The sequence below is a fragment of the Balaenoptera musculus genome, chromosome 18 (assembly GCF_009873245.2).
Source record: "Balaenoptera musculus isolate JJ_BM4_2016_0621 chromosome 18, mBalMus1.pri.v3, whole genome shotgun sequence".
In the NCBI taxonomy this organism is placed as follows: Eukaryota; Metazoa; Chordata; class Mammalia; order Artiodactyla; family Balaenopteridae; genus Balaenoptera; species Balaenoptera musculus.
The window spans coordinates 79,043,558-79,063,832 of record NC_045802.1 but is presented as its reverse complement, the minus strand read 5'-3'; the positions used below and the strand labels follow the sequence as shown (position 1 = coordinate 79,063,832).

At 48.6% G+C, this 20,275-nt stretch overlaps 1 protein-coding gene and 1 long non-coding RNA gene across 3 annotated transcripts in view; one reads left to right on the top strand and one right to left on the bottom strand.

The window, feature by feature from the left end:
- Positions 1-10,905: 10,905 nt before the first annotated feature.
- Positions 10,906-14,217, top strand: LOC118884230. The gene is made up of 3 exons (XR_005017234.1): positions 10,906-10,999; positions 11,851-12,012; positions 13,617-14,217. It is a non-coding gene; the product is annotated as an uncharacterized LOC118884230 (long non-coding RNA).
- CUL4A (cullin 4A) overlaps positions 14,142-20,275 on the bottom strand; it is a 44,967-nt gene continuing 38,833 nt past the window's right edge. For both annotated transcript variants that reach the window (XM_036831716.1, XM_036831717.1), the window contains 4 exons: positions 19,698-19,803; positions 19,401-19,573; positions 16,640-16,792; positions 14,142-15,625 (listed from right to left, as the gene is read on the bottom strand). In XM_036831716.1, coding sequence (XP_036687611.1) covers positions 15,530-15,625; positions 16,640-16,792; positions 19,401-19,573; positions 19,698-19,803 — 528 coding nt within the window. In that variant the 3' untranslated portion in view covers positions 14,142-15,529. The remainder of the gene's footprint in view (positions 15,626-16,639; positions 16,793-19,400; positions 19,574-19,697; positions 19,804-20,275) is intronic.

The window sequence follows — 20,275 nt, the reverse complement described above, 5'->3', positions numbered from 1 at the left end:
TCTTTTGTTTAAACGTGGGTGAATTGATCACTCTTCCACAGCATTTGGGTTTTAAGTCCTTCCTAGTCCTAGGTTAGAAGACTCCGTCTGTATTCTGCCAGTGCGTGTGTAGTTTCATTTCTGCATTTGTATCTCTGATGCAGGGTGCCGACGGGCAGGGCAGAGTAGGGGTCCGTGTCACCCTTCCCACGCAGGTCTCTAGGTGTCCTCCTTCCACTTACCAAAAGCTCACCTTTTGCCCACTGATTGAAGATTCCACCCTCATCCTGTGCTGACGTGAGAACGTACTTGACTTGATGATTTTTGGAGGTGCCCCAGCACCACTCTTTTGAAGTTATAGATGCTGTATCTGCAGGGCCAGCTCCCTCACTTTTCTCCTTCAGGGTTTTTCTAACTATTGTTGTCTATTTTGCCGTATGATCTTTTGCAAGCAAGTTGTCTTTAAAAATAAAATTAACGTTCACCCAAGAGAAGTTCTGACTTAGGTTGGCAGCGTTTACGGCAGCCCTAGCCATCGTTGCCCCAGGCTGCACGCAGGCGGTGGCGGGGGATCCTCCGGGCACTTGGGAAGTGCAGGACATTCTGGAAAGGGCAAAACTGTCGGGATTGGCGGGGCTGGGGCAGCCTGAGGGGGTCTGGGCTGACGGGGCTGTTCCGTCTGGTAACGAGGGGGTGGGGATGGGACTTTGAAGGTTTGCCAAACCCATAGAAACGTGCACCCCAAAGACTGAACTTTATGTTAATTTTAAGACTATCAAGCAGGATGTAGGGGGTGCAGTCCGTGACAAAGGTGACTGTCCTGGTGGTCCCGTGGCCACACTACCGACCCCAGGAACCCCGCGTGTGGACCAGAGACCTGGGTGGACGCTGTCCTCCGGCTGGTCGGCTCACTCCCACTGGGGTGGGTTAGCGGTTCTGAAGCTGTATGTTTACCGCTGTTGAACAAGTAAGCAGATATTTTGCAGATAATGAGAACTCGCAGGTTCCTTGCTGTGGGAGAGAGAAGCTGCAGCGGGGAAGAGGGGACCCTGTGAGCTGGAGTTCGTGTGTGTGTTTAGAACACAGATCGACGGAGAGTCAGGACATCCAGAGCCGGGTGCTTGCGCGGGTCGGACTGTCTCCTGACTGCCCGCTGAGGGCCGAGAAGCACAGCCCTGCAGGTGAGGGTCCTGAGGACTCTCCCTGGGAAAGGAGCCACGTGGTGCCCACGCGGGGCCTCGGGGATGCAGGTGCCACCCTGAGCTGCCAGCAGCCCCGGGCGCTGGACCACACCAAATGCGGAGGTGATGTTGGTAGCACTGGGGCGGAATCCAAGGGGTGGGTAAATGTCGCTGAGGAGGGAGGGGACGCAGGGCACGTCCTCCTCACAGAACCTCCAGCACGGAGGGCCGTGGGCAGTGACCGCTGTGACCGCTGCCGGCGCCCGGGGGGACCGGTGCTCGAAGCTGCCGGGCAGGCGGGCATCCGGATGGTCTCAGAGACGTCTCCGAATAGCTCTTTCCTAACTACAAAGAAAAAAGGAGTCACTGTGCAGTGGAGACGCCACCTGCCTCAGCTGTGAGGGTCCCCGTCCCTGGTGACGGGGCATGGTGACACCGCTGTGCCCTCCTGCCCTTCCCGGTGACCTGTGCCCCAGGGCGGCTGGCGACGGCTGACCCTGCTCTTCAGAAGCCTCCAGGTCACGGAGACGGGGACCAAGGGGACTGTCCCAGGTGGGGGCCTGAGGGTCCAGGGTCAGCTCCCAGGACAGAGACGGGCGTTTGCAGAAATACTGGTGACGTCCTCGCCCACCACGTGGCTTAGCCAATAGCGTCGGAGCAGGGCCACCCTCGTTCCCGATGGTACACGCTTTCCTTCAGGGAGGGGCGCATGTCCCGGGAAGCGTGGCGACCCGGGGAGGGGACTCTGGTGCCCCTGCAGCTCTTCTGTGAGTCCAAAACCGAAAGAATCTTTACTGGGATCACGTTGTGGTTATCAGTCAGCTGTGGGCATGTGACGTCTTTGCGGTGTTCCTGTTGTCCCCTGAAAAGGACGCACGACGTGAGCCCCGAGTTTCCGCGTGATTCGGGGACCGCCCCTCATCCAGCTCCGGGGAGCCGCTCCGAGGAGGGGGGCCTTGTGGAGGGTCGCTGCCTGTCACGGGGACACGTATCCCCGTGAATGACTCTAGCGCTTTCCTAAGGGCGGGAAGATGCAAGGATCCGCTCTGTAAATGTTGTTCCTAAAGTGTAACCGTCGAAGGGCCTGTTTTCCCAAAGCGCCAGGCCTCATCCCGTCCTGGGTCTGCGCTGCCCTCGGGCTGCGCTGTGGGGCCCGGTGCCCCATGGCTTGATCCTCGGGGAACCAGATGGTGGGGACATCCTTTGTTTTACACTATAATTCATTGAAGTCTAGCTTATGCTGCTTTTAGAGAGTTTACTGTCTTACTGTGTGAAGATAACAGGTGCTTGTGATAGACAAATTGGGAAAAAAAGGGGAAAATTCAATGTTTACGTCAACCAGCTACGTATTGTGATATTTTAAAGACTTTTCCATATATTTGTGCTTTTTAAAACAAATTATTGCTGCATTTTGTATCCTCCTTTTTTCACTGGTAACATTTTCCCATGCTATTGCAAACTCCATAAATACACTCTCAATAGTGTCTGTTATCACATCATCCGGCTGCAGTGTTTTATTCGATGATGCCTCCCCCCCCAGTATGAGTGACGCTGTCTAGGAAAAGCCTCGCTGCTCCTGTGTCTCTGCTCCGATACCTGCCACACTCACAGCACTCCTGACGCCAGACGGCTGTCCTGCAAGTGAACTCAGTCCCGACACTACCCGAGGTCCCCAGGTCAAGGGCTCAGTCCCACCCTTCAGATGCCAGTCAATCACCAGTGGCAGGTCCCCAGGTTACCCACAACCTCTGTCCGACTAGTTACAAACCGGTTGTCCCTGCCCCCGACTCGGCCTCCGTTAATTTGCTGGAAGGGCTCACAGAACTCGGGGGGAGCACTCCTCAGGTTTACTGGTTTATCCCGTAGGAAAGGACATGGTTCAGGACACAGATGAACAGCCGGATGAAGAGGCACAGGGGGCGAGGTCCAGAAGGGTCCCAAGCGCAGGAGATTCTGTCCCCGTGGAGTTGGGGTGCCACCTTCCTGGCACGTAGGTGTGTTCCCCGACCTGGAAGCTCTCTGAACCCCACGCTGTTGGGATTTTACGGAGGTTTCATCACAGAGGCATGAGTGATGGTTAACTCAATCTCCAGCCCTCTTTCCTTCCCGAGAATGGGGTGGGGCTGGAAGCTCCGAGCTTCTAATCATGGCGTGGTCTTTGTGGCGACCAGGAGCCATCCAGAAGCCCACCTAGAGTCGCCTCATGAGAACAAAGGACGCTCCTATCACCCAGGAAACTCCAAGGGGTTTAGGGACTGTGTGTCAGGAACAGGGTCGGAGACCTAGTATTAGAACAGAAGATGCTCCCAGTGGTCTCGTTAGGACATTCCAAGGGTTTCAGGAGCCTTGTGCCAGGAACCAGGGGCTGAGACCAATATGTATATTTTCTATTATCTCACAAATACTATGCTAAATATTTTGAGGATAAATTATTTCTGTTGATGATTTTTCTTTGAGATTCATTTCCCCTGTAGATTAAATTGAGTAGGTAAGAAGCAATGGTGTTTAATACACACCTGCCGGTGTACGCGCCCAGCGACCATAAAAGGGCTTGAGGGGTCATCCTTCCCTTTGCCCTTCCTCACGGGCTGAGTAGTGTGCTCGTGCTTCTGTTTCACTCAAGTTGCCCGTCGTTCTCGCTTTGCGCAAGAGCTCCCCTCGGAAGGGACCACTGTTTGCAGACGTTGGAGTCCCCAGCCCTGGAGCTGGGGGACGCGGGTGCCACCGCGCTGCCTGGCGTGGGGCCCCGCCCTGTGAGCCTAGGGGGCCCCTGGCGCTCCATAGGCACAACTCACAGACGTGGGCCTGCACCACACTCCCGGGGACTGTGACTTCTCACTTCTCTTTTCTAGTTCTCTTGCCCACTTAGCTCAAAAATACTTACTTTTAGTCCAGTAATGAAACAAAAGGCAGGAGAATCATGGCTGGTAAGTGTAAGACTAGTATTAATGAATAACATGTCAGAAAAATAGAAAACAGTGTGCTTTCAAATGACATATATGCTAATAAGTGGGGAAAGAAGTCAGACTCCCATCATACAATATTTTTAAAAAATCAGCCTCTCCTTCAGGTTGCTCACACCTTTTTCGCTACTTAACGTAAGGCCATTGAGAACATCTTTTATACACGTCCCATGCACCTCTCGGAGAACTTCCTTTTGTTAGTTTCCTCGAAATTCTTCAACCACAGTAGGCTTCCTTTTAGAAGGTTACAAAAAAGGGATCCTCATAAAAAAGAACCAAAACTTTTGCATTCTTAGAAAGCAGATTAAATCCAGTAGTTCCAAGTCACCTGCAGCACGAGAACTTGTGTGACTTCAGTCACGTGGAGTTTCCGGTTGCAATCCCCTGGACGCCGCCTGTGACCCTGGTCTGAGGTGGTGTGACTCGGGCCTGAGCTTGTTTGAGAAATGAGATGCGGCCAACAAGGCCTCTTCCTAGTCGTGGGCGACACAGGACAGGAACTGGAGTGCACATGAAGCTGCTTCCACGTTTGTAACTCAGATTGTAACATACAGCGGTTCTGTGTGGCCAGCAAACCCACAAGTCTGCGGCCATATGGCTGGGAAGGCTGACAGCAAGAGGGGGCGTGACCGCAGAGCTCCAGAGAGAGCTCCCGTTCCAGACAGATGCAGGCTGGAGTATTAATCAGTTAATCTGGGCGTTGTCTGTTCTTAACTACAAAAGAAAAGTTTAGGACCAAGATAGAAACATTAAGAAAGGTCACAATGACCACGATTCCAACTGAAAAAAAAGCCTAAGACCAGTCTCCTCTTGCCTTTTCGTTTCTCCAGGTAGAGCCAGGTAAAGGTGTCCCATTCATTTTCTTTTTTTCTTGTAACTTTTACCTGGTCAAATCAACTTTTTAAAGGTTAGTTTATATAAAATACACATACCATTTTAGGTGTACAGTTTGATGAATTTTGACAAATGTAGTGTGAGAGGAAAATCAAAATGGCACCAGTATTGCCGAGAGAGCCTCTAAATGGACCGCTGAGGAAGTGGGGTTTGTACGCATCTCAATCTGGATGGAATCGGAGCTCTGACCACTTACTGTCTCGATGCAGGCGTCCGGAACATCTGCACAACGTTCCAGAAACTCAAGACACTTATCGGACCCCTGGCCTACATAACTTGTGACAGCCTATCCCTTACGGACAAGTAGCTCCTTTCTTGTGTCAGAGTCAATCATAATTCTTGCCGGACTTTAACAACCTCACGGGGCCTTCCCTGGCGGCCCAGTGGGTGAGACTCCGCGCTCCCGGTGCAGGGGTCACGGGTTTGATCCCTGGCCGGGGAGCTGGACCCCGCATGCAGGCCGCAACGAAGATCCGGCGCAGCCTAAATAAATAAATAAACAAATAGTTTAGAAAATGGTTAGGATGGTAAATTAACAAGCAAAAACAAGCTCATGGCGTTCGCCTTTGTAAACCCCTGACTCTTTCTCTTCCATTGAACACTCTTTCAGCTTTACCCAAATCTGTTTCCCAAGTTGAAATTCTTAAAGGTCCCAAGTAAGTTCTTTTCTCATATGCAGCCTTCTGCGTTTTCTTAGTCAACAGCAAACACCCATGAAACCACCACCCCAATCAAGATAGAAAACATTTTCTTCAATCCCAAAGGGCCCCTCGTGCCCCTCTGTGGTTCTCCCCCATCCCTAACCCCAGGCAGCCACAGATCTGCTTTCTGTCACTACAGGTTAGTTTTTCATGTTACAGAATTTCATATCGATGGAATGGCATGGTATATACTTTTTTGTATCTGGATTCATCCATGCCGTGAGAACCACTAGTTCATGCCTTTTCATTGCTGATAGCACCTTATTCCAGTATGGATCTACCACACCTGTTTACCCATTCACCTGTTGAAGGACTTTTGGTTATTTCCAGTATTTTGGTGGTTACAAATAAAGCTGCTATAAATACTCAACACCACATCGTTGTGTGGACAGATGCTTTCATTTCTCTTGGGTAAACACCTAGGAGTGGGATGGCTGGGTCATATGGTAGGTGTATGTTTAGCTTTAAAAAGCAACTGTCAAACACTTTTCCAAAGTGGTTGTACCATTGTAAGTTCCCCCCAACAGTAGCTCCACATCCTGGCCAATACTTGGTATCATTAGTCTTTTAAATTTAAAAAATTACGGTAGCTGTCTAATGGTATCTCATTGTGACTGTAATTTGCATTTTCTTGATGACTGTTGAGGTCGAAGATCTTTTCCTGTGCCTAATAATTCACGTATCTTCTTTGGGTAAATGTTCAAACTTTGTCCTATTTTTAAAAATGGGTGACTAGTTTTCCTGTTATTGAATTCTAAGTGTTTTTATATATTTTGGATACAGATACTCTGATGTATTGTAAATATTTTCCGCCATTATGTGGCTTGCCTTTTTATTTCTTAATAGTACCTTTTAAAAAGCAAGCTTTAAATTTAATGAAAATCCCGTTTATTGGTGTTTTTTATGCTTCATACTTTTTCTATCCTAAGAAATCTTTGCATATCCCAACACCATAAAGATTTTTCTCCTGTGGTTTTGTTTTTTTTCTTTTTTTCTAGAAGGTATATGGTTTTAGCTTCTACAATTAGGCCTATGATCAAATTAAATTTAAATTTTGCAGATGGTGCGAGATAAGAGTCAATGTTCATTCCTCCCCCCGCCCCAGTATGGATAGCTATTTGATGAAAAGACTTTTCTTAACCTATTAAATTACCTTGGCATCTTTGTCAAAAGTAAGTTGGCCCCAAATAAGTGGATATATTGCGATGCTCCCTGTTCCATTCAGTTGATGTACGTGTCCATCATTTCACCAATACCATCATGTATCCATTACTGTAGCCTTATAGTAAGTCTTGAAATTAGCTAAAGTTCTCCAACTGTTCTTGTAAAAACTGCTTCGGCTTTTTGAATTTCCATAGGCATTTTAGACTCAGCTAATCATTTTTCTATAAAGTAAAAAGCCTGCTGGAATTTTGGTGGGCATTGGAGAAAACCGACGTCTTAACAATATTGGGTCTTGGGACTTCCCTGGGGGTCCAGTGGTAAAGAATCCAATGCAGGGGATGCAGGTTCGATCCCTGGTCAGGGAACTAAGATCCCCCATACTGCAGGGCAACTAAGCCCGTGTGCCACAACTACTGAGCTCACGTACCTCAACGAGAAAGCCCGTGTGCTCTGGAGCCCACGCACCTCAACTAGAGAGAGAAAAACCCACACGCCACAACTAGGGAGAAGCCCACATGCCGCAATGAAAGATCCCTCGTGCCTCAATGAAGATCCCGCGTGCTGCAACTAAGACCCGATGCAGCCCCCAAAAATAAAAGAAAATAAAACAAACAAAAATAAACAACAAAATCCCCCCAATATTGCATCTTCCAATGACATGCTGTTGTTCTCCATTTATTTTGGTGTTCTTTAAATTTTTTTCAGCAATGCTTGATAGTTTTATGTGTTCATCTTTTTGTATAGTTTGTAGTTTATCCCCAGGTATTTCACACATTTCTGGATACTATTTCAAATGGAATTGTACTTTAAAATTTTATTTTCCAATTGTTTGTTGCTAGAATGTAGAAATACAGTTGATCTTTGTTTAGTGACCTTGCATCTTCTGACCATGCTAAACTGGCTTATTAGTTCTAGTAGCATTTTTTGTAGATTTTTTCATATGTTCTACCTATATGATCATGTCATGTGTAAATAAAGACTATTTTACTTCTTCACTCCTATCTATATGCCTTTCACTTCTTTTTCTTGTTTTATTGCAGTGGCTAGGATCTTCAACACAATATTGAATAAAGGTTGCCTTGTCCCAGCCTTAGGGGGAAAGCTTTCAGTCTGTTACTCTTAAGCATAATGTTAGCTTAAATCTTATGTAAATGTCCTTTCTCATGTTATGGAAGTTCCCTTCTATTCCCAGTTTTCTGAGAGTTGTTTTTAAAATCTACAAGTGTTGGGACTCCCCTGGTGGTCCAGTGGTTAAGACTCCATGCTCCCAATGCAGGGCCTGGGTTCAATCCCTGGTCAGGAAACTAGATCCTGCATGCTGCAAATAAAGATCCCACACGTGGCAATGAAGATCCCTCGTGCTGCAACTAAGACCCAGAGCAGCCAAATAAATATTTAAAAAAAAAAAAAAAATCAACGAGTGTTGAATTTCATCAAAATCTTCTTAATCTATTGAGATGATTACATTTTTATTTCTTTTCTTTTTTAGATTTTCAAATGTTAAACCAACCTTGCATTCTTGAGGAAAACTTCACTTGGTTTTGGTATATTATTGATTCTATATATTGCTGTATTCAAATTGCTAATATTTGGTTAAGGGATATTGGTCAGTGTTGTCTTGTGATATTTTTGTCTGATTTTTTAATCAGGGTAATGCTGGACTCATAAGTTTAGTTGTGAACTATTCCCTCCTCTGTTTCTGAAAGACGGTGTAAGGTTTTTATTTTGTTTCTTCTTGTGTCCATTTTGATAATTTGCAAATTTTGTGGAATTTGACCATGTGATCTAAGTTATAGAATTTATTGGCATAAACTGATTCATAATATTCTCTGTAGGATCTGTTGTCATGTCCTTTCATTCCTAATATTGATAATTTTTGTTTCTTCTTTTTGAAATTAGTCTAGATAAAGGTTTATCGATTTTGTTGGTCTTCTCAAAGAACCAGCTTTTGGTTTCATTGATTTCTCTATTTGTCCATTTTCTATTTCTTTGATTTCTACTTTTACCTTTATTATTTCCTTCCGCCTATTATACTCTGGATTTAAATTGCTCTTCTTTTTCTAGCTTTTTAAGGCTTAGATCATTATATTTAAAACTTTCATCTTTTTTAACGTAAGCATCTGAAGCTATAAATATCCCTCCAAGCACTTCTTTAGCTGTTATCTTACACATTTTTGATATGTTGTTTTCTTATTCATTCAATTCAAAATATTTTCTAATTTTTCTTGTGATTTTTCTTTGACTCATAGGTTATTTATTTAAAAGTGTGTTATTTATGTTATCTATTTATATTAGAATTATTGGATTATTTATTTAAAAGTGTATTGCTTAATTTCCAAACATTTAGTCATTTACCAATTATCTTTCTGTTACATTTCTACTTTAATTGCATTGTGATCTAGGGCATATTCTGTATAGTTTCAGCCCTTTAAAGTGCAGCGAGACTTGTTTTATGACACATCATATGCTTACCTCGGTGAGAGTCCCCACGAACTGGGAAGAGTGTTGTTGAGTGTGCTATTCTGTAACTATCAACGAGGTCAGGTCGGCTGATAACGTTTCACGTCCTTCCTGTTCTTCTGTCTACTTGTCAGCCGCTGAGAGCGCTGAGATCTCCGACCACAATTATGGGTTTGTCTGCTGCCTCTGTTGCTCTTTTCAGCTGTCAGGTTTTGCTTCATTTACTTGGAAGCTCTGTTACTACAGGTCTGTGCATTTAGGGTTGGCTCTGATGAGCACCTCTTTTATCTTTATGAAATGCCCTCTACCTCTGCAAATACTCCTTGTCCTGGAGTCTACTAGATGCTAATATAGCCACACAGCTTTCTGTGTGTGTGATTTCCTATGATTAGTTTTCATGCTAAAGCTTTTTTCATCTTTTACTTTAAACACGTCTGTCTTTATGTGTAAAATGACTTTCTTGTAGATGACGTATACCTACCTGGGTCTTAATTTTCTATCCAGTCTGAAGGTCTTTGCCTTTTAGTTGGAGTGTTTTGATCATTTTATTTCTGTTCTTTATTCCCATTCCCCCACTTTCCTGCCCCACTTTGGGCAGATTTAAGATTTATACCGAATCAGAACAGGCCCCCGTTTGTCATATGTGCTGGCCTGTGGCACCGTCTTAAGTACCTTCGTATTAACTCAGAACCACCCCACAGCTAAGGAGTATTATTATCTTCTTTTAAAAGATAAGAAAACCAAGGTTTAGAGAGTGTAATTTTCTTAAGGGCACCCAGACGGCGACAGAGCCAGGCTTTGACCCCTGGACCACCTGACCGAGAAGCTCCAGCCCTAACCCTTTCTGTCTGCCAGCCCAGGGGCCTCCAAGGTGTGAGAAGCTGACAGCACGTCTGCTCTAAGATGCAGCGCCGTCTCCGTTTACAGAGCAGTTGACCTTGATTCTTAAGTGGGGACCTGTAAAAACCTTCTCAGCTTTTCATGTCACTGCTTCACATTGATCTACATCTGTACCTCCCGTTATATGCTGTCCTCCTGTCTTTGTAAGAACACACACATGCACACACACACGAGTCACATGCACCCCAGCAACCAAGAGAATGTGGGGCATCCTGTGCTGGGGACCGGGGGGCAGAGAACCCCCGACCCCCGATCCTGGAGGGGATCTGAGAAGCCACAGCTCGTGGCTGGTGTGAGAAGACTAAGGATGGTTTTTACGTAACGTTGTTTGAAAGGGATAGAGAACACCTAACAGTGACTCTATACGGCTCACAAAGCAGGAGCTGTTTACCGTCTGGTTCTTTACAGAAAAGGTTTACAACCCTGCCCTAGACGTGCAGAAAGAGAAAAGAACTTCAAAAATTTGAATTAGTGCCCTCAGAACTTCAAGAACATACTGTAGCCATAAAAACAAAACAAAGGAACAGTCTCCTATTAAAATTGGGGGTAATCAGGAAACAGGAAGTGACAGCCTGATCTAGAGGCCGCTGCGCGGGGGAAGAACTGACCAGAAACAGAAGTGGAAAGTTTACGGCGGGGCAGGGAGGGGCGGGGGCTGTGGGTTTCCATTCAAGATCGTCTGGGTCTATTTTCTTCACAGAATTCCTCTTGAAGAAAGTGAGAGCGGGACGATCAGAGAGGAAGATGCCCTGAGGAGGTGAGTGGAGAAAGGACGGAAGGGAGTCGCTAGTCTCCTGAGGAGGGAGTTTCACTGGGTCCTGTCAGAACAAAGGAAAATGGGCCCCATGTCACAATCTTGTGAAATACGAAAACCTGGGACTAGATTTCAAAAATTCTGTGGGGAAAAAAAAAAAAAACCAGGTTAGTTACACAACGGCAGCCAACTTCAGAGCTGGAAATCAGAGGCTGGGAAGCGAGTCCTTCCGAGTTCTGGGCCAGGACGTGAACCTAGAACTTCATTTATTTAATTAATTTATTTATTTGGCTGAGTTGGGTCTTAGTTGTGGCATGCAGGATCTTTCACTGCGGCGCGCCAGCTCGGTAGTTGTGGCGCGAGGGCTTCGTTGCCCCGCGTGGCTTGCGGGATCCTAGTTCCCCGACCAGGGATCGAACCCGCGTCCCCTGCATCAGAAGGCGGATTCTTTACCACTGGACCACCAGGGAAGTCCCGAACCTAGAACTTCACGTGCAGCCAAACTACTAACACGAAGGCAAAATAAGTCAGACAAGCAAGGATTCAGAACATTTTCCTCCCATGCCTTTCTGCTGAGGAAGTCATGTAAGGATCACTTTAGTAAAAACGAATCAGGAAAATAAGTAAAAGGAAGGCTGGGGTCTGGGGAGGAGGGGACGCCAGCCTCGCGGCCGGTCGGAAGGCATCAGGTTCTGAGGAAAAGGTCTTTGAGAAGAAATTGGATTCGTGCAGAGTTTTAATAAGAATATTGCAGATCGTGGTGATAAGACAAAGGTTTGTGGGGGTTTTTTTGTCAACAATAGCATTAAAAATTGCTATATTTTTATTTAAAATTTTTATTTTAAAATGTCCAGGGAAGACAAAAAGCTGGACCAGAGTCCAAATATAAAGCAAGTTAAAATATGACATGAACTTTGAGCGTTTGATGGTGTTTGGAAGAAGAGAGCTTATTCGTCTCTGTGCTCAGACTCTGAGCTGCCCAGGTACAGAATCACACTTCACTCCGGGGTTCCAGGGTGAGTTAACAGATGATCGTAAATGCCTTTTGTGAGTTTGCAACGTTTAGACAAAACATGCAAAGTTTAATATGTATAAATACATAAACATGGTACGACAAGAGCTGTCAGAAACTGGAAGGGGGAGGAATCGTGGGGAAGAATACGGGCCTTCATTTTCTCATGTTCATACTAGATACTCTTGAGAAACAGTTGAGCCAAGTAAATGGAGGTTGGAAGGTGTGACTTACTATAAAGGAACTGAAGGGGACACAACTGACCAGATGAGGAGGAGGGGCGAGGGGCGCTGGGGTTCCTCTGGGTGGGCTGACCCACGCCCTCCATGGTAGGGGCAGGATGCTATGGGTGTGGTATGTGGGGCCATTTTGTTTTTCTTAACAATTTGGATGAATTTTATTTACACACTTTTTGTTTTGACAATTCAAGCAGTACAAAGTATGCAGTGAACAGTTCCCCTTGGCCCTGGAAGTCCATCGTGAGGGGACGGCTGTGTGCTGTCATGCACCTGTGCGCGTGCACACGCACACACGTACACACGTACACACATGCGCGTGCACAGGGGCGGTGCGCTGCCCCCTCCCGGGGCCACACCTCTCCCTCCCATGCGACAGCCGCGCCATCAGCGTCTGGATCTCACTCTGGGGAAGGCTTGGGGGACCCAGCATCACGCACGTCTGGACGGACACCACCTAAGTCCTATCCAAGGACGTTCAGGCTTTTTTCTGTGCGTGCTGTCCCGGTGCCAGGCCTCCCTCCCCAGCGTGCTGTTCTGGTGCCAGGCCTCCCTCCCCATGAGCGGCAGGACATCGAAAGGGATGTGGACTTCGGTGGGTCACGGGTTCGGGCATTTTCGAACAACGTGCTTGTAAGTTCAGCCGCGAGACCACCGCTCCAGGCTGCAACCGAGGGGCACGTCCTGAGGGCCCGCGGGTCTGAGCCCGAGCACAGGAGCCCGGTCCCCCCAGCCCTTTCTGCTGACCCCTCGACCCTCCGTCTCTTGATGGGCAGGCTCCGCTTCCAGGCCAGAGCTGGACCAGGGCCGATCTCATCAGAGGGTCCCCCCACCCCAGGGAGGGAACGGGGCACAAGGTGCTGGGCAGCAGAGCTCCTGCCTGGCCGAACAGCTCGCCCGCCCGAAACCTGTCACCTGACACGTCTCCCCGGGGCCCGAGGCAGGGGGCTTGGCCACCCTCGGCATCACGGTCACTCGGTGCTTCTCCTCCTGACCATCGGGTCCGTCCTCCAGCTCTGGTCCTACCTCAGCCCCTCCCGCCCCCCCAGACCAGCCCCAGCCCCAGCGAGCGCCCGTCCCGACCCACCCCCTCCTGGGCCAGGGACCACGGCGGCGCCCCCCAGCTGCTCTGGGCTCAGACTCACTGAGAGCACAGCCACGGCCGGCTGGCTGGCAGCTCTGTGCACACGAAAATGCTCAGCACTGCCTTATTCTGACCCCCAAATTTGCCAGTTTTTATTTAAAAACTTCCCCCCCCAGATTTTTAAGAATGTCACTTATCTTTGTCTTTTAAAAAAGGGATCTTAATTCATATTAGACTTTTTTCCACTCCAAAAAAGATGCATCTCACGTTTTTTTCTTCTATTTACAGTTTCATTTCTTGGACCCTTGGTGACGTGCCTGTCCCCAGCCCCGCCCCACCGCAGCCCCGCGGGCGTGGTTTCCGCACGGACCGCTCTGCCCCCGTCGTCGCCCTGCGTCAGGAGACGTCTGAAACAACGCTCGGCTCCTCTTGCCTGTTTCTTTCCTGCTGTTACTGTAGAGCCACGGTGTCTGTGTTTTAAAGGGGACGTTTGACACCATCCCGCGCTGCCCGGACCTCCTGCCTGAAGCTCAGGGCTTCCCCGTGTAAGTCATCAAAGCATCTCACCTTCTTCCTTCCAATTTAGTAGCTTTTTGCCTACGTGTCTTTTCCTTTTCAATCATTCCTCGACTGACTGTTTCCCACGTTGACCTTTAACCGTAATGAGGCGTGACGTGACCCTGAAGGAAGGGCACAGGCGAAACACAGTGAGGTCGGGGCGGGGGGCCGGGGGCTGCGGCCCACCCCGCCCTGCTGTCTGCGCGCTACAAGGGCAAGGAGGAATGTGTCATTTGCACACCACAGCTTCATTAATGTAATTTTAAGGCCAATTAAACTGATTTTATTCAGGGTAAGTCTACATTAAATTACAATGTCAACAATCAAGAGATAATGAACTTAAAGTCTAAGAAGTAGAATCTATCTGGTCTCTTATCGACCACCTGTTACTGAACTCACAAATGAAAATTTACAAATATAGAAATAAGGATGATACTTAAAGAGTGAGGATTCTCCTATGGAAACCCATAAGATGTCATATTTTAAACACACGTTTCAAAAAGGGAGAATCTTTTAATAATTTAGCACAAAAATCAAATTATATAAACTTGGTATATTCCAGAAAATATTGCTTTCAACAGTTACACCATGATCAAAATCCCTTTGGTAGCTTTTAATCAGAACGAAGCACGCTGTCCTGTAGAATATAAAGCACTCGTAAATGTTCTCAGGAAAGCGTCTTTGTTTAGTTACCACACGGACGTCACCGTCCGCTGCTCAGCCTCAGCTGCGCACACACAACGCGAAAGCAGGCGCCGCCGAGCACACCCCTGCCCACAATGTCAAGTCTCCTCCGAAACGTTCACAGGGGTTACCGCAGAGGACAGCCACCCTGCCCAGGGCCGTGAAAACAAAACCAAACTTTATTGTCGCAATCGTACAAACACTGCAATTAGAAAAAAATCAAACAGCAGTTCCCCAATGCAGAGAACGGGGCTGCCAGACTCAATCTTAGAACAGCAAACACACACACACTGCCCCCCTCGAACCCTCCAACAGAAAATCCACAGGGGACGCAGTGGAAGTAAAGTGAAGGCGCTGACGGGCTCGCGGCATCACACACGTCGGACGTGGCGTCCTCTTGGTGCATCGGAGGTCTCGCCAAGGAGCCCCATCCTGAAAACCAGTCCTCAGAGGCTAACACTTGTTGAAAGACCTGGAACAGATGCTACTATCCAGGCTGCATAATCGACCAGCCAGCTTTAACACTGACTGTTTCTCCCTAATGTTCACCAGTAAGGGTTCTTGTTTTGGGTCTAAGAGCTTGTGTCCCTGCAGCTACAGAAGGGCAGCACAGAGGGTCTCACACACACACACCGAACATCAGCTTCTGCCACGAGAACACCGCTTACAAAGGAGCCTCTTTTAAGAAACCAGTATCTGCTTGTCCGACCTCAGAGTCACTCTGCAGAGCCACGGAACCATCCAGACGCCTAAAGAACAGGAGGAGGAACTGGAGAGAAGGTACACAAGCCATCTGCAAACCCTTGAGCCTGTGAAGGAGGATCCAAGGACCCCCCCCCTTTCCTGCTAGGCCCGAAGCAGCCACGCTGCTAAGTCCCAGAAGGTCCTGGAAACAGCACAGAAGTGTTTCTGCCCTAAAGATACATTCTAGTGTCTCATGGGAGGAGCCGCCACGAGCCTCAGGCCACGTAGCGGTACTGGTTGGGACTGTCCTGGTCTCTCTCCATGTAGTCTCTGTCTATGAGAGATTCGATTCTCTTTTTCAAATCTCCAGGCTGGAAAAGAAGAACAAAAGCCCCAATTACAGTGGCGTTAAATTTACAACCATAGGGGAATGTAAGATACCACGCTCGAAGCACGGGATTACAGTTATGTGCATATGCCACATATCAACACACCCATCTACAAAGAAGTGTTTATAATCAGAAGCCAATTATAAAACGCTAAAACAAAACTCCCTGCTTCCACAGACAATGTTAACGTCGCATCGTGAGCAAAGGGCTTCCTTCCGTGTGGCAGGCCTCCAAGCAGGGCTGCCCGTTGGGGGTGTGAGGCCGTGAACGGTGAGCACGGCACCGAGGTCGCCGCGCACCACAGCCCGGCGGCGCCTGCCCGGGGCGTGTCCTTCCTCTGTGAGGACGATGCCCCCGATGCCGCCTGCCATCACCATGTGCTACTACACATGCTCCGGGTGGGCAGTGCCCGTGGGGAGGGGACGCACCGGGCACGTCTGCGCGGTCGCCTCCGAGCCCGAGCGGACCCTCCACCCCAAGTGATGGGCCGATACCAGCACCTGTCAGAGCAGAGCTGGTGCTTCCGCAGCCTCTGTTGAACCGCTGGGCCCCTCCTGTGCAGGGGCAGGGACTCCGGCCCCGCGGGGTGCAGAGCACGGCGGGGCACAGGACTCCCTGGGGACAGCAGGGCCCGCTGGCCCGTCCAGTGTCCGTCCACTCCCCGGTCCGCCTGGGCTGGACGACACGGCCTCAGAGAACTTCTGCCCAGGAGCACAGGCGGTCCTGGGACGCCTGCCGGAAGGCTTTAGGGCAGACGTCCTCGGGCAGAGGCAACGTGACAACAGCGGGAGGAGAGAGAGCCAGGCCCCAGCGCCCCTGCCGCGGTGACCGGGGGTCAGGCGGAGCCCCACTCTCACACACACACGGAGATTTCTGTAGTGTGTGACCAGCTATAACGGAGGACAGACGGTCTGATGCTAAAGGTCGTGAGACTCGTATGCGCTTCGCCAAGGGTGTACCCGGTGCTGCGACTTAATCAAGCTGACACCCACTCACCTTGACGGGAAACTTCAGCTGATTATACAATTCGGAAACAAGCAGGTTGTGGCCCAGCGTCTTTCTCATCTTCATTATCCTGACGATGGCGGCGTCAATCTGGTACTGCCGGTCCTGGAACACGCGCTCTGTGGTGCTGACCTGCTCTTCAACCTGCACAGGAGAAGCCGGATGCCAGAGTGTATTTCAGTGCTAATTATCTCCGACTGTGGAGTCTGGTGAGAACCTTCTGTTGAAAGAAAGGCCACGCTGCGGGTGGATCGTGTTCTGTGCTGCAGTTTTGTTCTAGTAAAACCGTTTAACTTCAGGACCAAAATAAGTCAATTTATAGGAATAGGTACATTAATTAAAAGACTTTGGGTGCTCGCTATGAAATAGATCAACAGAACTTGTAGAACAGAAATGAGAAACTTCCCCATAATATGTGAATCTGATTATAATAAAGGTGACAGTTCCAATAGGTTATCAGAGAATCAACTCACTTTTTAAAGTAGGGAGGGTGGTTACAATGTTTTCTGATACTAAAATAATTTCTACACTGCTCAGAGAAAGATTTAAATGTATAAACTACTAGAAAAATAGAGGTAAATGTTTTTTAAAATTTGGGTTAGAGGAAGGTCTTTCTTAGGATGACCCCCAAGTCAGAAACTGTGGAAAAAAAGACTCTACTTCCCACTATAGTCATGTGGGAAATGCTCTCAGAATGACAAAATCATGTGCACAAAAGACAAAGGTTAATCTCCTCAATATAAACAGGATACCCACAAGTCAGAGGTGGAATATTACAATAAATGTACCAGTGACTCGAATTCAAGCGATGAATTAAAAAGAGAAAAACGCAAATGGCAACCCATGAGGGAGCAGGACCAACAGCTATGAAGGCTTACAGGCGCTTGGCCGAGAGTCTTAAGCAAGCGTTCTCACTGCGATCTCACACCCTGAGATGGTGTTGCACTTACTTTAAGAGATGAAGACCTGAGGACTAGAAAGGTTACCTGCTTCGTACGAGCTCCTAAGTGGCAAAGCGATGCTCAGAGGGACCACGGGAAGCCACACTAACATGGCAGTGAGCTACTTCCGTGCCTGAGAGCGGGGTGGGCAACGGCAGGGGCGGAGGTCAGGACCCCCGTGAGCCAGAGACTGGAATCTGGCTGAGGGGCCAAATCAACAAAGTTCACGTTCTCTGACCCAGCGATTCCAGGGCAAGGAGTTTATACTCAAGAAACAACCCAGCCAGGGAAACAGGAGTGTTTTGTACAGGATGGTTAGCATAACCCTATTTCCAGGAATGGAAACATCCTGACTGCCTTTCAGCAAGGGCACTGCCAGGCCCTGCAGATGGGCCCCACGGATTCGAGCCACAGAACGGATGTTCGGTGGCAGAAGCTGATGTTCGGTGTGTGTGTGTGAGACCCTCTGCACCCTTAAAAACCAAGTCCTGACATGGAAAGAGGCTCAGGATGAAGAAGAGGAAGAGCTTACAAAATGGTGCATGTAAATGGCACGTGGAGCGATCGCATTAAGACAAGTTTACACATGTACATCAGAGAAAAAAGCTGCCTGCAAAAAAGCTGCAAACTCAAGTGGCAGGAGAGGTCACCTCTGGAGGAAAGAGGTGACAGACAGGCCCACTTGGGAATTATAACTCCAGAATCTTACATCCTTTAGTCACTCTGGTATAAATTCCTAATAGTAAGAAAGATGGAACACAGGCTATGTGCATTAAACCTGTAACAGATATGTCGAATTACCCACTAAAAACGCTGTGCCAATCCAAACATCTCTTAAAAAATAAAAACATAAAAATTCCCGTTTTCTCATATTCTTGCCAACTCCAGATACTATCAAACTTCTAAACATTTCCCAAATTGACAGCCAAAAAACAGAATATTATTTTAATTTGAATTGAAAAAATTACTGATGAGAGTAAATACCTTTCACGTATTTATTGGTCTATTTCTTTTGCACGATCTGCACATACTTCCCGACTGGGCAACACCGAGCCCCTCCGGGGAAGGGCAGCAGGCCTCAGCCCCGCTGCAGGTGCAGGAGCGTCGGTGAGGCCGCCTCAGACCCTCAGAGCTGCCCGTGCACCATCTGGACTACCTCCCTCCCCACAAGGCCCTGCCTTGCTCATCCACACATACAAGGGGGCGGCTGACACCTGCTCTGTAGGTGGGCCCCAGGGTGCGCCTGCCCGCCTGGCCCGCACGCTGACCACAGCCCTGCGGTGCCAGGGCTTCTGCATCAGGAAGGCCCGAGGGCAGGTTCAGAACCTGCTCCGGACACGTGACACTCGAGAGCCTGATCAAATCTACAGACGCTCCACCTGTACATGGATCCCAGAGGCGCTGCCGGTGGGTCCACGACTCCCAGGACCCTCACCACTTCCACCCCAGGACCTGGTGGAGGCAAGGCTGAGAGAATGGCTGAGTGCTGTGCAGAAATCCAAGAGACAAGTCACCAGGTTTTGGAAATGACGTGCTCTCCACGCTAACGGCATGCAGTCTAGGAAGGTCTGATTTATCCACCACTTCTGTGAATAGGAACCATAACTGTTAAATGCATTTCTTTCTGATTTTTGCTCCTGTCATGAGTATAAAAGTAATGAAAGTTATGTTAAAATAAGCACTCTCATAGACGTGACTATGTAATTAGACACTTCAGAATATGCTCTGGAACCCTACAGTCGAGAAATTACTCTAAAGCCAGTGATTCTCTGGCGAATGCCGTGTAACAAGAAGAGAAAGTGGATACGTACGGTTTCCTTCATCTGAATTTGATTGATCTTGATCCGAAACAGCTTGTGCTTGAATTCTCCATTGAAGATGAACTTGTCTCCGTCTTCGACCTCCCTTCCTTTGGGGCTTTTGACCAGGACGCGCGCTTTCCCGCAGGCCAGGGACTGCAACGTCCTCCGCAGCTCGCCGTCCTCTGAGCGGGAGAATGCGCGCAGGTCAGGACCCCGAGCAGCCACGACCTCGGGGGCGACCCGCAGAGCCCGCGTCTCCATCTCCTCTTCCCCAGAAGCCGCCCGCTGCTGAGGAGGCGTGCCTACCTATCCCAGTGGCCATCTTTATGTCCTCAAAGCTGAATCCGTCCCCTTCGTTGAACATGAGAAGCACCAGCGTCTGGAACAGCGACACCTGGAACTCCTTCTTTCCCTTAAAGAGAAGGACAGCTCACATGGGAAGCTGTGTTTGCACACTCCGCAGACCTTTTTAAGAGGCTAATCTTTGCTCTCAAACTTCGTGTGCGCGGGGAATGGTAAGAAGTTACTAATTAAACACCAAATAAGAAGAAATTAAGTTACTAGTTATACAAGAATAAAATGACTCAGGATTGCACTTAATTCTTCTCTTGAAACACTCTGGACAGAGCACGAGAAGGCACGGTGACGAGGCCTGGATGGAGGGGAAGCTGGCAGGAGGTGCGGCCGATCCCGCATGGAGAGAACAAGGACCACCGGGAACAGGCGCGCACGCCACACCTCGCTCGACTGCAGGTCTGGGGGTCTGTTGGCTCCCTTTCCAAGCACCTGCTCCTTCCGTGCCCGTGTCCCATGTCGGTGACTCAGTATTTCAAACCCTCCACCAGAAAAGGATTAGGACTTGCTGAAGGCTCACATGACAGTTA